A 15239-nucleotide genomic window follows, 5' to 3' on the forward strand; every position below is an offset into this window, starting at 1 on the left:
CCTGAACCCAAAACTCAGTGTCTTTAGAGAATCTTAGGACATAGTAATCTACAACCAATCAGAGATGCAATTTTGACAGGTACGGCAGTATAAATAGAGCTCGAAAACTACCAAAAATCAGTGGAAACTCGCTAATTTTGTTTTATTAAACTGACATACAGTGCGTATAGAAAAACACTTTCTTGAGCGGTAAATTATTTATTTTCGTGTCTTGTTTCTGTAGATCATAATAGTGATTGTACAGTATAACCTAACATTGACTTTTTGAAAAGAGAATTAGCTTTGATATTCTCAAAACTTTCATTCTGAGGAACAAAGTTCCTAAGTAAGAGAAATTTTGTGCAAAGCAAATAGTCAGTTGCTCTTACTGGCTTTAACAAGGTCTAGCTTAGTTTCAATATTGGTGTTATTGAGGCCAATTGAAGACTAGAAATTAGTTTTCAAAACGAATAATTTGAAACTCCCAGCACCCCCCCCCCCAGCGATTTTGGTGATTGGGGGTGGGGGCTACAATGGGGAAGACCCCTTTTTGTCCCGAATTTCTATAACGGGACAGGCCTGTTTTGTCTTTTTATAAATAGTCTTTGTTTTGTTGAATTCAGAGTTTTATTTTTCAGCCGCTCTTTGTTTCCAACAACAAATTGTTTTCGTTTCCTCACTGAGAAAGAAAAGCACATAGAACATATTGATAAATAGAACATAAATTGCCCTATCACGGAGCAAATGAAATTTGTCATCAAAGAGACAGGGATAGGAAAACCAGAATGACCTCAAAAAAGGCAGGATTCAAGAAACCATGACTTTATTGGAAACCAAGTAGTGTCAGAGTAGTTAGAAGTGTTCGAATGGAATCAAGTGTTAGATCATATTCAATTATGGTCTTTTTGGGGCCACTCATCAATGAAACCATTAGTCGAGCAGAGTAATTGACAGTAAAAAGAGTGAAATTTTGCTTATTTTACATAAAAATATCCCGAATTTTTTGAACTAAAATCATCATTTTTTCTGTAGCTAACTGACAACAAAAAATCAAAAATTGAGACCAACTTTTAAATTCATTGACTCAATGTAATTCAAACTCTTTAAATTAAAAAAACCAATAGAGGACCAGTTATAGCTCTAATCTGCAATCTCAATCGAAGCCTTATCTATTTGACGATGTATACATAATATACCCACGTAGTTTGTATGCCATGACTTTTGTGAAGACGAGCAGTAAAAAGACAAAAAGTGTGATGAAATTCGAAAACTTTGACCCTCACTTGAGCTCGAGAAAATAAAATTTTCATAGTAATCAAATCAGGTTTTTTCGTGTTTTTAAATAATCCAATTTTTCCATCTGCCTGCATCAGTAATATCGGTCGAGCAAAGTTTGTTGAACAACAAAAAGGTAAGTAGGGATTGTATGAAGTTCCTAACCCCCCTTCCATTTTGGGTGGGAACAATGGAAGAAATTTCTTTACCAGGTTACCAGTTTATTTGGTTTACTAGATTACTAGATTATTTATTTGGTACCTTCTTAAAAGAGTTCTTGTCTCTAAGAGCTCGACTGTCTTCGAGGGACACTCTAAGAAGAAAGCAGAGACAATATAAAACCTCCTATAAAATTAGCAGACTAGAGATTTTTTATATCAAGTTGCTTAAAAAATTTACTTTAAAAAATATTTCTTTGAATTTTATTGGATTTGAATGGTCGATGTTACATACATAAAAGTGTCGACTTTGTTTAATATCGATGGTCAGAGGTTGTCAAATTTCCTTTTTGAACGGTCAAAATGCACTTAATAAAGAAAATTTATCGAAATAGTTTGTTTTAAAAATAGTAGACTGTTTTTTCTTTGGTTTTCTAAGTTTTTATCATATCTTCTGATAACTTCTGTGCGCTTTTAAATTCCCACTTGAAGTCGCATTAGTACTCAATTGTCATACATGAAATGAAATTGAAACTCAAACTCTATCTACGCTATTATTGCCACTATTCAAGTGTTCATGATCACACAAATTTAGCTCGAACGGAGCAAGAGACACCCAACTTGGTACGCCAGATTCGATGAATTCTTCGATTTTTATACCAATTCAGAGAGTGCGTAGCACCGTATAAAGTATCTTGAATCCCAAACTCAGTGTATTTAGAGAATTTTTGGACATAGTGATCTACAACCAATCAGAGACGCAATTTTGACATGTACGGCAATATAAATTGAGCTGTAAGAACTACCGAAAATCAGTGGAATCTTTTTGACATACAGTGCGTATTGCAGCACACTTTCTTGAGCGGTAAATTTCTTGTTTTCGAGTCTTGTTTCTGTAGATCATATTAGTGATTGTACAGTAAAACATAACCTAGTGAGTTGCTCTTACTGGTTTTAACGAGGCCTAGCATATTTTCCATATTGGTGTTATTGAGCCCAATTGAAGACTAGAAATTAGTTTTTAAAACGAATAATTGGAAATTTCCAGCATCCCGGCGATTTCCGTGAATGGGGGTGCGGGGTCTACAATGGGAAAGACCCTTTTTCGTCCTGATTTTCTATAACGGGACAGGCCTGTTTTGTCTTGTTATAATTATTCTTTGTTTTGTTGAATTCAGAGTTTTTTTTTCAGCCACTCTTTGTTTCTCACAACACAATGTTTTCGTTTTCTCACTGAGAAAAAAATGAGGTTTGCTAATCTGTTACCAGTGTCAAAAAGCACATAGAACATAGAGATAAATAGAACATAAATTGCCCTATCACAAAGCAAATGAAATCACAAGCTTTGATTATTATTCCGAATAGTTAATGAGTCCTTTACTAAGGACTGTACTTCAAGATAATTTCAAATTTCGTTTTCTAACTTAAGTTATTAACAAAAATTCAACAAAAAATTGATTGTTTCAATTTGAATTATTTCGTTATTCTGAGAGCAAAAATTTTGTTGCACAGCAAAGCTTAATAAATAGTTATCAAGAGTGAAAAAGTAACATATAATGCAACGGTAATCTATAGTATAGCGGATAATACAGTTCACAAGAGTTAACTGCAAAAACCCAATATCCGGAGAGATTTGAAACCGCTGAAACGAACTGGGCGGTGTAAAGTGTTCCTTTACTTTGATAGGACAGCAGCCGTTACATTTGGTTCGCCGACCCGGACAATTGAAGGCAAACTGCTGTCCAATCTGATGAAGAGAGTGTTGAAGGCATCACCAAAAAGAATCAAACCAATCAACAGCAACAGGCCAGTGAGGCGAACAGAAAAGTGCAATTCAAAAAAGAAATTGAACTGCGAACCCTGCTCAAAGGAAATCAGCAAAGCAAAAGCAAACAGCAACCACGCAATTCAAGCACAACCAGCAAAGAGCAGCTTCAATCAACAGCTCAAAGGTACGACAAGAATTTCCAAGACGTAGTGGAAGAAGTTAACGCTAAAAGAAAGTTTGGCTACAAAATAATTGAAGATTCAGATCGGCCCAATAAACTAAAGGTCCCCTATCAACAGACTGTTCAACTTCTAGAGGAAGAAATACCCAAGCAACTGCAGCGTCGAAACAAGCTTGCACCCTACCCAACAAGTTTCGTCGAAGAATATCTGAAAGAAGCAAAGAAGTGCAAAGCAAGTTTGGACTATCATTGGCTTGCATACATCAGCAAAGGCACGCAACCAGCAATAATGCAGAGCAAAGCAACGCAACCCAAGCTGTGAACGACAACGAGAGCAACAACAATTACCCAACTGACAAGCCACTTGCTGAAACAGTGCAAAATGGAGCAACAGCAAGTGGCCAGGAGACGGAGAGTGTTTCGGAAAAATCTTCAGCAAAGCGAGGAAAGGAAGGAGAAATTCGATATCGAATTTGAAATCAAGATGAGATTAGAACAGGCACGGTTCGAGCGGAGGAGGCTGGAGCTGGAAATGCAAATGAAGGAACTTGAAACTAAGCATCAAGTACTGGAGGAAGAGCGTGAGCTAGAGCGCAACGTTAAGAGAACAGCTTTAGAGACTGATGATGCCCGTTTCCAATCAACCAGTGCTCGAGACAAATCACACTTCAATTGGACTCCAAAAAAGAGAGATGTCTCAGACTGGGCCGTTAGAATCGACAACCTTCTGACAGCAAATCGATCAACAGCTCGCTTCGAAGTAACCCCCGAAGTGAACAGGCACAGTCCGATTCACAAAACGGATCCTCAAGTGTTGAAGACCGGGACGATTCCACCAGAGCTGGTCTACTAAGATACAACATAGGGTACTCAGGTAGCAGAAACCTACTAAAGCTGAAGTTGAACAACTTCGACGGAAACCCTCTCGAGTGGACGGAGTGGTCTACTATGTTCATTGCTACAGTGGATCAACGTCCAATAGCAGACTCAGAGAAGACGAGCCACCTGAAGATTCTACTGACAGGCAAGCCGAGGTCAGCCATCTCTGGAATGGGCTATTTTGGACAATTCTATTGTGCTGCAGGGAGAATTCTGGAGAGGAAGTTTGGAAGGCCTCATGTGATCATTGATGCACAGCTGGAGAGTCTTCGCAAAGCAAGTCAGGTGAAACCTCACAACTCAACAGGTCTGATCAGTTTCTCAGTTATTGTTTCGAACTTTGTCAACGTGCTCAAAGAGTAAAAGCAGATTGGTGATCTGCAATCAAGCTGGACACTGCATGTGGCAGTAGATAAACTACCTCAAGTTCTCAAACCCGAACAAGCCTGGCAAAGTAAAGCGTGTTTGCAATGCCGGATCAAAGTACAAAGAAGTATGCCTAAAAGACAAGCTACTAGCAGGACTTGATCCGCTACACGGGTTGATTGGAACAATCTTCAGATTTCGTGAAGGACCAAAAGCCCTGACAGCTGACATCGAATCGATGTTCCTACAAGTGCAAGTTCCAGAACAGGATAGAAGTTGCTTGAGGTTTCATTGGCGTCCAAGGACTAACGAATCTGTTCAGATATACGAATATCATGGTCATGTATTTGGAGCTAAGAGTTCTTCAACATGTGCAAACAACGCTCTCAACCAAGTGGCATTGGACAACGATAAAGAGTATCCAATTGCAGCAAAGGCAATACAAAACGACCTCTACATGGACGATTTCATCAAGTCAGTTGAAACCCCTGAAAAAATGAAGTCTTCAATCAGCTACAACCTCTTCTCTCACAACAAGGATTTGAATTGAAGAAGTAGATAAGCAACAACGATGCAGTTACCGAAGCAATCCCAGATGATTTGAAGTCAATCAGCAACACGCAGCAAGTCGAAGTGGAACCCAATACGGAGGGATCCTCTGTGCTAGGACTACAATGGACTATTATTGATGACAGTCTACAAGTGTGCAGAGGTATGAACAAGGAAGTTGAAACATCTATAACCCAGAAGCAGATTCTCTCAATAGTCCCTTCAGTATTCGAACCGCTCGGATTGTTTGCTGCGTTCAGTGTTCATATGAGACGACTTCTGAAAGGCATCTGGACTAAGAATGGACAATATTAGGACAAGGAATTGGAGCCTGGAAAAGAAGAAGAACTCCTGAGATGGAAACAACAACTTCCAATTGTAGTTGAGACGAGCACCGATAGAAGATCTTTCAACAGAGAGAGGGATAAGACCGAACTTCATGTGTTTGCTGACGCATCCCAAGACACGATGTGTGCAGTGGCTTATCTACGTTCACAATCTAAAGAATACCCGGCTGACTTAACATTTGTCATTGGAAAATGCAGAGTGGCACCGATGAGGCACCTTTCAATACCCTGATTGGAATTGCAAGCGGCAGTCATGGCGGTAAAGTTGAAGGAACAGATAGTCAAGGACCACGAAATGAAGATAATAGTTGCAGTTTCTGGTCAGACTCAACTACAGTATTGCAGTAGATACTCAACTCCCATCGTATGCGACACGTGTTGGTGGCCAATCGAGTGGCTGAAATACTGGATACAACTGATGTTTCACAGTGGAAACATGTGAGCGGTATCAACAACCCAGCAGACATTGGCACCAGAGCAATCAATATTGAGGAACTTAAGAGAAGTGAGTGGCTCACTGGGCCGGCCTGGTTGAAACGACCAGAAAGTGAATGGCCAGAGCAAGTGAACCTAATCTTGGCCTCAGATGAGGAGAATATACCCTCATCAGTCTTCATGATACAGGCTGAAGAAAAGAAAGCTGCTATTCAGTGGGAACGATGCAGCAATTTTAGCAGAATAGTGAATACAGTGGCATACGTACAGCGAGCATTGAGCAAATACAAACCAGCAACACTTGTAGGTAGCATTGAAGAAAGAGAAAAGGCAAAAGCAATAATCTTCAAGTTACTACAGCGAGAACAGTTTGGTGAAGAGATGAAATCTCTGAAAGCGGAAAACGAAATTCCAGAAGGCAGCATAATCCTACAATGCTCAATTTTTCTAGATGAAGAAGGACTTATTCGCGCCAAAGGCAGAATAGACAAAAGTCTGTTCGATTTCAATGCAAAGCATCCATTTTGCTACATTGGAAACATCATGTTGTTGAATTATTCTTTCGAAACGAGCACAAGAACAATCAACACGAGGGGATTGCGCATGTAAGAAATATTGTTCAGCAGAAAATGTGGATCCTAGGCATACGGAACGCCTTAAGATCAATCAAGAACAAGTGCGTTACCTGCAGAAAAGGCAGAGCACAAACGATAGCACCAGTCATGGCAGATCTACCCGAAGAGCGGTTAGATGCTTCAACAGCCTTTACAAATGTTGGAGTTGTCTAATTTGGCCCTTTCATTGTGAAGATTAGGCGGAGGAACAAAAAGCGAAGGTATTGTCTTTTCACATGTCTACTTATGAGAGCGATGCATACAGAAGTTGCACCCAATTTGGACACAGACAGTTGTCTCAAGGCAATCTTGAGATTTATTGCACGAAGAGGCAAACCGAGTACGATTATCAGCGACAACGGGGCAAACTTTGTTGGAGTTGAACGCGAATTTGCAGAGTACGTCGTGGCATGGAACAAAGAAGGGATAGAAAAACATCTAATTCAACAAGCAATCAGATGGAAGTTCAATCCACACTCAGCACCGCACTTTGGAGGAGTATGGGAACGGTTGGAGAGAAGTTGCAAAAAAGCAATGTATGCAGTGTTGGGGAACAGATCATTCACGGAAGACGTTCTTTCAACAACTTTTGCTTGCCCTAAATACCGTGCGCAATAGAATTTGTCGATCATCGAAAGCTCTTTTGACAGACACAAGCCTATGCAATCCTCATATGGGACAGATTTCGTAACGAATATCTGCCAACTCTGAATAATCGCCAAAAATGGCGATCTACGGCAAACCAAACCCTTAAAGAAGGCGATCTCGTTTGGTTGATCAAAAACAGCAAAAATCGTGGATATTTTAATCTAGGTCGAGTAACGGAGACCATCGATGGGTCCGACGGTGTGATTCGGTCAGCGATAGTTCGAACAAACGACGGAGTGTACAAGAGACCAGTAGTGAAGCTCGCCCCAGTACTACATGGAAAAGATGTTTTCGCGATGGAAAACAGGGCCGGCGATGTGGTGGCTGAGCTGACTAAATCAATAATCAAAATGAATAGCGCTTCAAGGTCATTTCAAGCAGTCCAATTTAGAATAGAATGACAAGCGAAATTTAAAGCTACATTCTATCGAAGCCATACGAATTTGTTCAACTTATTCAACATTCATATTTAGTAACTATTGTTGGTACTCAATCGTCATACATGAAATGAAATTGAAACTCAAGCTCTAACTACGCTATTATTGCCACGTTTTCAAGTGTTCATAATCACACTAATTTAGCTCAAACGGACCAAGAAATAGCCAACTTGGTATGCCAGATTCGACGAATTTTTTGATTTTCATACCAACTCAGAGAGTGCGGGGCGCCCTATCAGGTATCCTGAACCCAAAACTCATTGTCTTTAGAGAATCTTAGGACATAGTAATCTACAACCAATCAGAGATGCAATTTTGACAGGTACGGCAGTATAAATAGAGCTAGAAAACTACCAAAAATCAGTGGAAACTCGCTAATTTTGTCTCATTAAACTGACATACAGTGCGTATTGAAAAACACTTTCTTGAGCGGTAAATTATTTGTTTTCGTGTCTTGTTTCTGTAGATCATAATAGTGATTGTACAGTATAACTTAACATTGACTTTTTTAAAAGAGAATTAGCTTTGATATTCTCAAAACTTTCATTCTGAGGAACGAAGTTCCTAAGTAAGAGAAATTTTGTGCAAAGCACATAGTCAGTTGCTCTTACTGGCTTTAACAAGGTCTAGCATAGTTTCAATATTGGTGTTATTGAGGTTAATTGAAGACTAGAAGTTAGTTTTCAAGTGAATAATTGGAAACTCGCGCTTTGTTCTTACTTGATTAATCAAGTTGTTTATTTTTCCGAATAGTTAATAGGTCTATTACTAAGGACTGTACTTTGAGATAATTTCAAATTTTGTTCTCTAACTTGAGTTTTTGTTGAGTTTTTGAGTTAACAAAAACTCAACAAAAACTTGATTGTTTCAGTTTGAATTATTTTGTTATTCTGAGAGAAACAAGTTTGATACACAGCAAAGCTGAGCAATTAGTTATCAAGAGTAAAAGAGTAGCAATTAGTGCAACGGTAATCTATAGTATAGTGGAGGATAAAACAGTTCACAAAAGTTAACTGCAAAAACACAATATCCGGACAGATTTGAAACCGCTGAAACGAACTGGGCGGTGTAAAGTTTTCATTGACTTTGATAGGAGAGCAGCCGTTATTTTGTTATTCTGAGAGAAACAAGTTTGATACACAGCAAAGCTGAGCAATTAGTTATCAAGAGTAAATGAGTAGCAATTAATGCAACGGTAATCTATAGTATAGTGGCGGATAAAACAGTTCACAAAAGTTAACTGCAAAAACACAATATCCGGACAGATTTGAAACCGCTGAAACGAACTGGGCGGTGTAAAGTTTTCATTGACTTTGATAGGAGAGCAGCCGTTACATATAACTAGGTTTCGTTGGTGTTGTTTGAACGTTGCATAACTAATTGAATCACAAACATGGGCTCAAAAAGATGTCAGTCGAAGCATTTCTTTCGCATTTTTGCCATTGTAGCAGAAATGATTTAAATCCAATTTTAGTGAGAATGGCTCTTTATCTATGTGCTTTTTGACGTAAAGGTTCCAGAAACACTTTGAAAAGCTTGTTTTTCTGTTTTTTGTTTATGTATTTCCATTTTTATGTGCTATTGGGCGGAAGTTTTAATTGGCTAGAAATTTGACACCTTCTGGTAACTGTAACTTTTTGTGTAAGTTTTAGATTCAGGTTGTCTTTGGTCTCCTCCATTACTATATGCACCTTCAAAAAATAGGCACCCCTTAGCATCCCCTTATAGAGACAGACAATCAAATCAGGCACCGGATATGCTTTCTATTTACCCAAACTGGCATAATGAACGCTTCTATCAACCGACCGGAGAACGCAAGCTTTGAAGCTTACTGTGCGGTGTTCCGCCTTCAGTTAATTTTGAATGTGTAGTGTTGGCGGTGTTGTGGCCGGACGTCAGAGAAGCAAACTAATCAGCTTGCTTCACTGACGCCAGTGTTGGTGGTGTTTCAAAAAAGACCCTTGAGTTATAGTTACTTTGGCACGATATGCCTGGGCTACCCTTTGCCCACTGTTGTTCCTTGTCAACAGTTAAAACTTTCGTGAGATTTGCTTCACAAATCTTCTTTTGCTACCGTGAAAAAGTCATCCATTTCCTAACCATTGAATTACATCTATAAAATCAACATTATGACTGGGTTCTTTCTGTCTTTCGCTTTAAATAATAGTTTGTCTTCGTCCAAGCTCCAGTAAACTCCAAGTACTCTTTGATGAAAACCTTTACTGAAGAGCTCCTCCACTGGTTTGCATAGATCATCTTGCATCTGCTCACAAAACTCATGGCTGTTGCTGCACCATTTTGTCAGATTGAATTTACCATTCTTCAGAGTATCCTTGACATCCTTGGCTGTAGTTAAAGCTGTGATGGCGTCGCTGAAAGATGCAACCATGTCATCCATGTAGAATGTCCGCTGAATGATCTCTAGAGAATTTGGGTGATCTTCGATGTCGTCTTTGGCTGTCTGTTGCAAAACAAAATTTGCGCAAGCTGGTGAGTCTCTGGCTCCAAAGATGTGTCTTTGGTATTCGTACACCTCTAATTTTGGGCTGTTGGGTTGTCTCCACATGAATCGTAGATAACGTCGGTCCTGTTGTCGTACTCCGATTTGCATAAACATCGCTTCGATGTCTCCCTGGATGGCGATGGCTCCCTGTCGGAATTGTAGCAAAATTCCAAGCATGTTGCCGAGGAGGTCAGGTCCAGCTAAGAGTTTGTCATTGAGGCTTGTTCCACTTTGTGGTGCTTTGGCATTGCAGATTCTTCGTATTTTGTCGGGTTTGTTTGGGCTGACAAGACCATAGTGTGGAATGTACCATCCTGTATCTTTCTGTCTATGGAAAGGTACTTCTGCAATGTAGCCTTTTTCCAGGTCTGCTTGAATGCTCTCATTGTATTTCTTGTACTGTTCAGGTCTTTTCTGTAGTCTGTTGACAAGATGATTCAGATGTGTCAAGGCTTGTGATCGGTTGTCTGGTAAACTGCTGTCGTCTTTCCAGAGAAGTCCCGTTTCATATCGTCCATCTGCTTGTTTCACGCATGTTGTGTTGAGTATCTTGGTGGCCAACAAAACTTCGGGATCATTTGACTTGGTTTTGGATTCCAATGGAATTGTTTCTGCTTTCCACCAATGAGAAACTTCTTGGTTGAGGTCATTGTCTTGTTCGAGGCAATTGCTGCAAAACAAAGCAGTATGATGCATTGAATGTTGTGTTTTGCTGTCATCCAATACTGTATGGGGTCCAAAAATAGTCCAACCAAGTTTGAAAAGACTTGCGCTTGGTGCTGTCGATGGTCCTTGTTCCACTCTGACTGGTGAGATAAGGTTAATGTTGTCCTGTCCAATCAATACTGTGACTTCGAGATTATCCAGAGTTGGCATATTGACATGTCTAAGGTGGTCATACTTTCTGGCAATGTCTCCCGGGTGCTCCCTCAGCTTTGGCAAATTGATGTTTTCCACAACGTATATCTGTTTGAGGTTGTAGCGTTCCTCGTCTTCCAAATTCGAAACTTCTGTTGACGTTGTGTAACACGATTTTGTATCTGTTCCGTTGGCTCCCTCCAAGACAAGTTGTTGACGTGTTTCTTTCTGAAGGCGTAGTTCGTCGGCTGTCTTCGAGAGAAGTATTGTCAAGCTGCTTCCTGGGTCGATGAAGGCGTATGTTCGAACTTTGTTCTCTTTGTTGTGTAAAATAACTGGCATGACATAGAGAAGATTCGTTGTTTTTGTTGCTGTTGTCGTGTCCTTTGTTGTGGCTGTATTTTTGTTGTTGATGACTGCAAACGAGTTACCATTTCCTCTTGAGTTGCTCAATTGAGAGTTTGTTTGAACAATTGATGTCATTGTTCGTCCGTATCTACTGTTGGCACCGTGTAACATAGTGTTGTGTCGTTGTCCGCATCCTTGTTCCCTGCAATTAGAGATTGAAGGACAGTTGTTGGCTCGATGGTTCGCTCCCAAACAATTTCTGCAAAGGATCAACTGATAAATTGTTTGTAGTCTTTCGTCTGCTGTCTTTGCTTTAAACGTTGGGCAATGGAATAACTGATGATTACCGTCGTTGAAGACACAAGGCAGAGGCTGGTTGTTGCTGTTGCTTTCTCTTGTTGCTTGAAACATTTGTGTTGTGCTCCGCTGGTTATGCTGGTTCTTGTTGTTGCTAATGTTGTTTATGTTCTGTGTTGGTTGTTGTTGCTGCTGCTCTTCCCTGTTTGGATGAGTTGGTTGTTGATGAAATTGTCGTTTTCCATTTAAGTTGAATTTCCGTTGATGTGTATCACTGTTTGTGCTGAGACTAGTATTGCTTCGTCCTTGATGCGTTGAACGTTCATGTTTTTCTGCTATTTCTTTAATCCATTGGTTGAAGTCTGCAAGTGTGGGCTGCTGAATTCTTCGTCGTAAAACAAACTGATTCCATTTGAATTCTTCGCTGTAAGGTAGTTTGTCGGTTGCATGCTTCAAGATTGTCGTGCTGTTGAGATCGGCTTCGAAGTTGAGTTCTTGTAATGTCCTTGTCATGGTGTTTATGAATGTGGAAAAATTCACAATTGTCCAAGGAAGAGATGTTGTTGTTGGCCTGTAGTTGATGAGTTTCTCCAACAAGTTGCTAATGATGACGTTTGGGTTCCCAAACCGCTGTTTCAGCTCGTTTATTGCATCTTTATACAGATGTCCGTTGCATGCAAATCCTTCAATGGCTGTTTTGGCTTTTCCAATTACAAGTCCCTGTAGATAGGCGATCTTCTGTCCATCACTGAGCTGAGTGTCTCCAATCATGAAACTGAAACGGCTGTACCAATCTGCCCATTTGCTCGGGTCACCGTTGAACTTCTGAAGATCCATCTTTGGAAGAGCTTCCACATAAGGCGTATAGAATGGAACTGGTTGTGATAACGTCGTTGACAATTGTTGTGGTTGTTCTGTTGGCTGATTGAATGTTTGTGTGTCCCCCAATCCAGTAACTCTGTTCTGCTGGTCGTTTAGGCTGCTTGAGTAAGCTAGTCTATCATACCAAAAGCTGTTGAGGTTGTCACGTTGAGCGGAATTGCTAGTTTCTGGTTGTTCGTTGTGTAAACTTCTGTTAACGGATGTTTGCTGTTGTCCAATTGCTCTAGTGCTGATGTTGTTGTTGGTTGCTGAGTTATCCGCTGTCGAGTCGGCTGTTACTGTTGTCTCGTTGTTGTCTTGTGCGTTGTAGTTTGTTGTGGTGTTTTCTTGCGAAAGGTGATTCTGAATTTTAATTTTCATGTCGTCGATGTTGTTCCACGTGTCAGTGATTTTTCCGATGTACTCCTCGTGCTGATCTTCGTCAAGCTGTGAAATCAACTCGTAACTGGTTTCCTCGAACTCCGAAAATGTTTCCGCCGCCTTTTCATGAACATTCTTTGCTGCGTTTATGTTCCCACTGTCAATCAATTCGCTCATGGTTTGCAGGTTCTTCGCAATTTTCTCCCCCATCACCCTGATTTTTGCTTTTAAAACGGGTGGTTGCATGGTTCTGTTCGGCATTGCTGTCAGGAGGTTTGTATTCTGCTTTATGTATTGTGTTGTTGAAATTTTGACTGTGTTGGGGGTCTTTATTGTCCGGTGGGGGGATGGGTCTTGGTCTTTGGGGATGATTCGTGGTCTTTGTCTTTGCCTTTGCCCTTGCCTTCAGGTTGCGCGTTCGAGCTTGGTTAGGGGGGGTCACCAGAAAAAAACTGTGCGGTGTTCCGCCTTCAGTTAATTTTGAATGTGTAGTGTTGGCGGTGTTGTGGCCGGACGTCAGAGAAGCAAACTAATCAGCTTGCTTCACTGACGCCAGTGTTGGTGGTGTTTCAAAAAAGACCCTTGAGTTATAGTTACTTTGGCACGATATGCCTGGGCTACCCTTTGCCCACTGTTGTTCCTTGTCAACAGTTAAAACTTTCGTGAGATTTGCTTCACAAATCTTCTTTTGCTACCGTGAAAAAGTCATCCATTTCCTAACCATTGAATTACATCTATAAAATCAACATTATGACTTGGTGTTCAAAGTTACAGTCTTTTAGCACGTGCCTCTTCTGGTACACTTACTATTTTGAAAAAATCTGATTGGCTTCAGAACAATTCTTCTAGAATAAAAGCAAACGTATAAATCCACAATGAAGTAGAACTTACACAACCTTATTTAAACTAATTTTCTACTGACCTTGGTCACTGACACAATAATAAAAGACTTCTTTAACACCCACCTGCAAATGTTTTGAAAAGGGAGATTTAAATTGAGCCTCCCAAATTTGTATTAAGATTATATTTTGAAATTATTTTGAAAATATTTTGAATATATGGCGATTGACTGGCTTGTCAAACGACATGATTTGAAAACTTTCCCACGATTAGAAAGCGCTTATATAGGCAGATATCAGAGAGGAGCCGAAACAGAACAAACAATTGAAAACGAAAAACTCTTGCTTAAACTGTTGTATCCCTCTGACAAAGTTCATCAGATGTAGCAATCAGCCACTGAATGGGCGACAGAGTTTGATTCTGCATCAATGGTTATACATTGCCAGGTATTCGGGCAATTATGGCTTAAAGGGGCTGTGACACCAAACACGTAATTGGAAGTTGGCAGTTAATCAGATATCACTGTCTTCCCTCGCCACTCCTTTTAAGTTGGGTGTCACCTAGAGATGCTGCAAAAAACTTTTCCATTTTTGTTTTTTGTAAGCCTTTGTTCCGTGCGGCTGCTAACGTGAGGTCATTCTGCAAGGACTTCAAATCCATTTCTCTATCCAACAGTTCTATGAAATAAGGTTCGGGGAAAAGTTTTTCCATCACGATTGACTGCTTAGTCAGTTCATTTCACGCACAATAATCGATTGTGCAGTCAACAGATTGTTGGTTCTCAATTAATCGACTAAATCTTGGAGTAAATGTCTAAAATAATTCAACACTTTTGTTTTTACTGCTTTTTGTTGTTATACAGTTGTTGATCTCGTCATATGGGCTCATGATATCATCAACCAACAGTATAAGAATAGAGCCCATTTTTCATAGTGATAACCAAACAAATTATGCACAGATGACTTAAAGCCATTTTTTTGCTAAGAACCTTTTGGAAGTAAGGAACCAAACTGTTTAGGGCCATAGAATTTTTTTTGTACTCTATGTATAGAGAACACGTTTCTAGTAATGTAAATTCAGTAAGACAATGTTAAGTTCAGTCTCTTTTATCGGAGAGTTACTGTTTTGCACGTTATTTGGACACAATTTCCCACTTTTTTGGCGGGAAGTTTCAACTTTTCTAATCTTGGCTTTTGCCATCTTGAATTGATGCATCATCAACAGGCTCCGGAGAGAGGAAACCCATAAATTAGACCAAAGAAAGGACGAGTGATGTAACTAAGAGACCAGAGGTTAGCTCGCGTTGCCTAGATTTCCGTTCCGAGAAAGAAAAATGAGAAAAAAAACGGCTAATCAGCCAAAACACGTGCGAGACGGGAAACGGGGCGGACGTACGTACGGTAAGCCGTTTTTACCTTGACAACGCGTACAGATCCATCTTCCCAGGTGATGTTTCCACAATCCGTCCCAGAGGCCATATCCCACGCGGAGTGAGGTCTTTGAGAATCCACACCA

General features: G+C 40.1%; 3 protein-coding genes across 5 annotated transcripts in view; 2 read left to right on the top strand and 1 right to left on the bottom strand.

Annotated features, from left to right (window-relative positions):
* Positions 1-15239, top strand: part of LOC142344630 (NADH dehydrogenase [ubiquinone] 1 beta subcomplex subunit 9-like) — a 412587-nt gene that overhangs the window by 62543 nt on the left and 334805 nt on the right. The window lies entirely within an intron of this gene.
* LOC142344629 (serine/threonine-protein phosphatase 2A 55 kDa regulatory subunit B delta isoform-like) overlaps positions 1-15239 on the top strand; it is a 136508-nt gene that overhangs the window by 62543 nt on the left and 58726 nt on the right. The window lies entirely within an intron of this gene.
* Positions 9750-13145, bottom strand: LOC142344997 (uncharacterized). The gene has a single exon (XM_075397080.1). It carries the CDS (start codon positions 13143-13145, stop codon positions 9750-9752), a length of 3396 nt encoding a protein of 1131 aa, XP_075253195.1.

Source organism: Convolutriloba macropyga, chromosome 8 (genome assembly GCF_964194025.1).
Source record: "Convolutriloba macropyga chromosome 8, txConMacr16.3, whole genome shotgun sequence".
Lineage (NCBI taxonomy): Eukaryota > Metazoa > Xenacoelomorpha > Acoela > Convolutidae > Convolutriloba > Convolutriloba macropyga.

Excerpts from the sequence above, each read along its gene's own strand:
- LOC142344997 (XM_075397080.1), bottom strand. The coding sequence starts at position 13,145 with ATGCCGAACAGAACCATGCAACCACCCGTTTTAAAAGCAAAAATCAGG.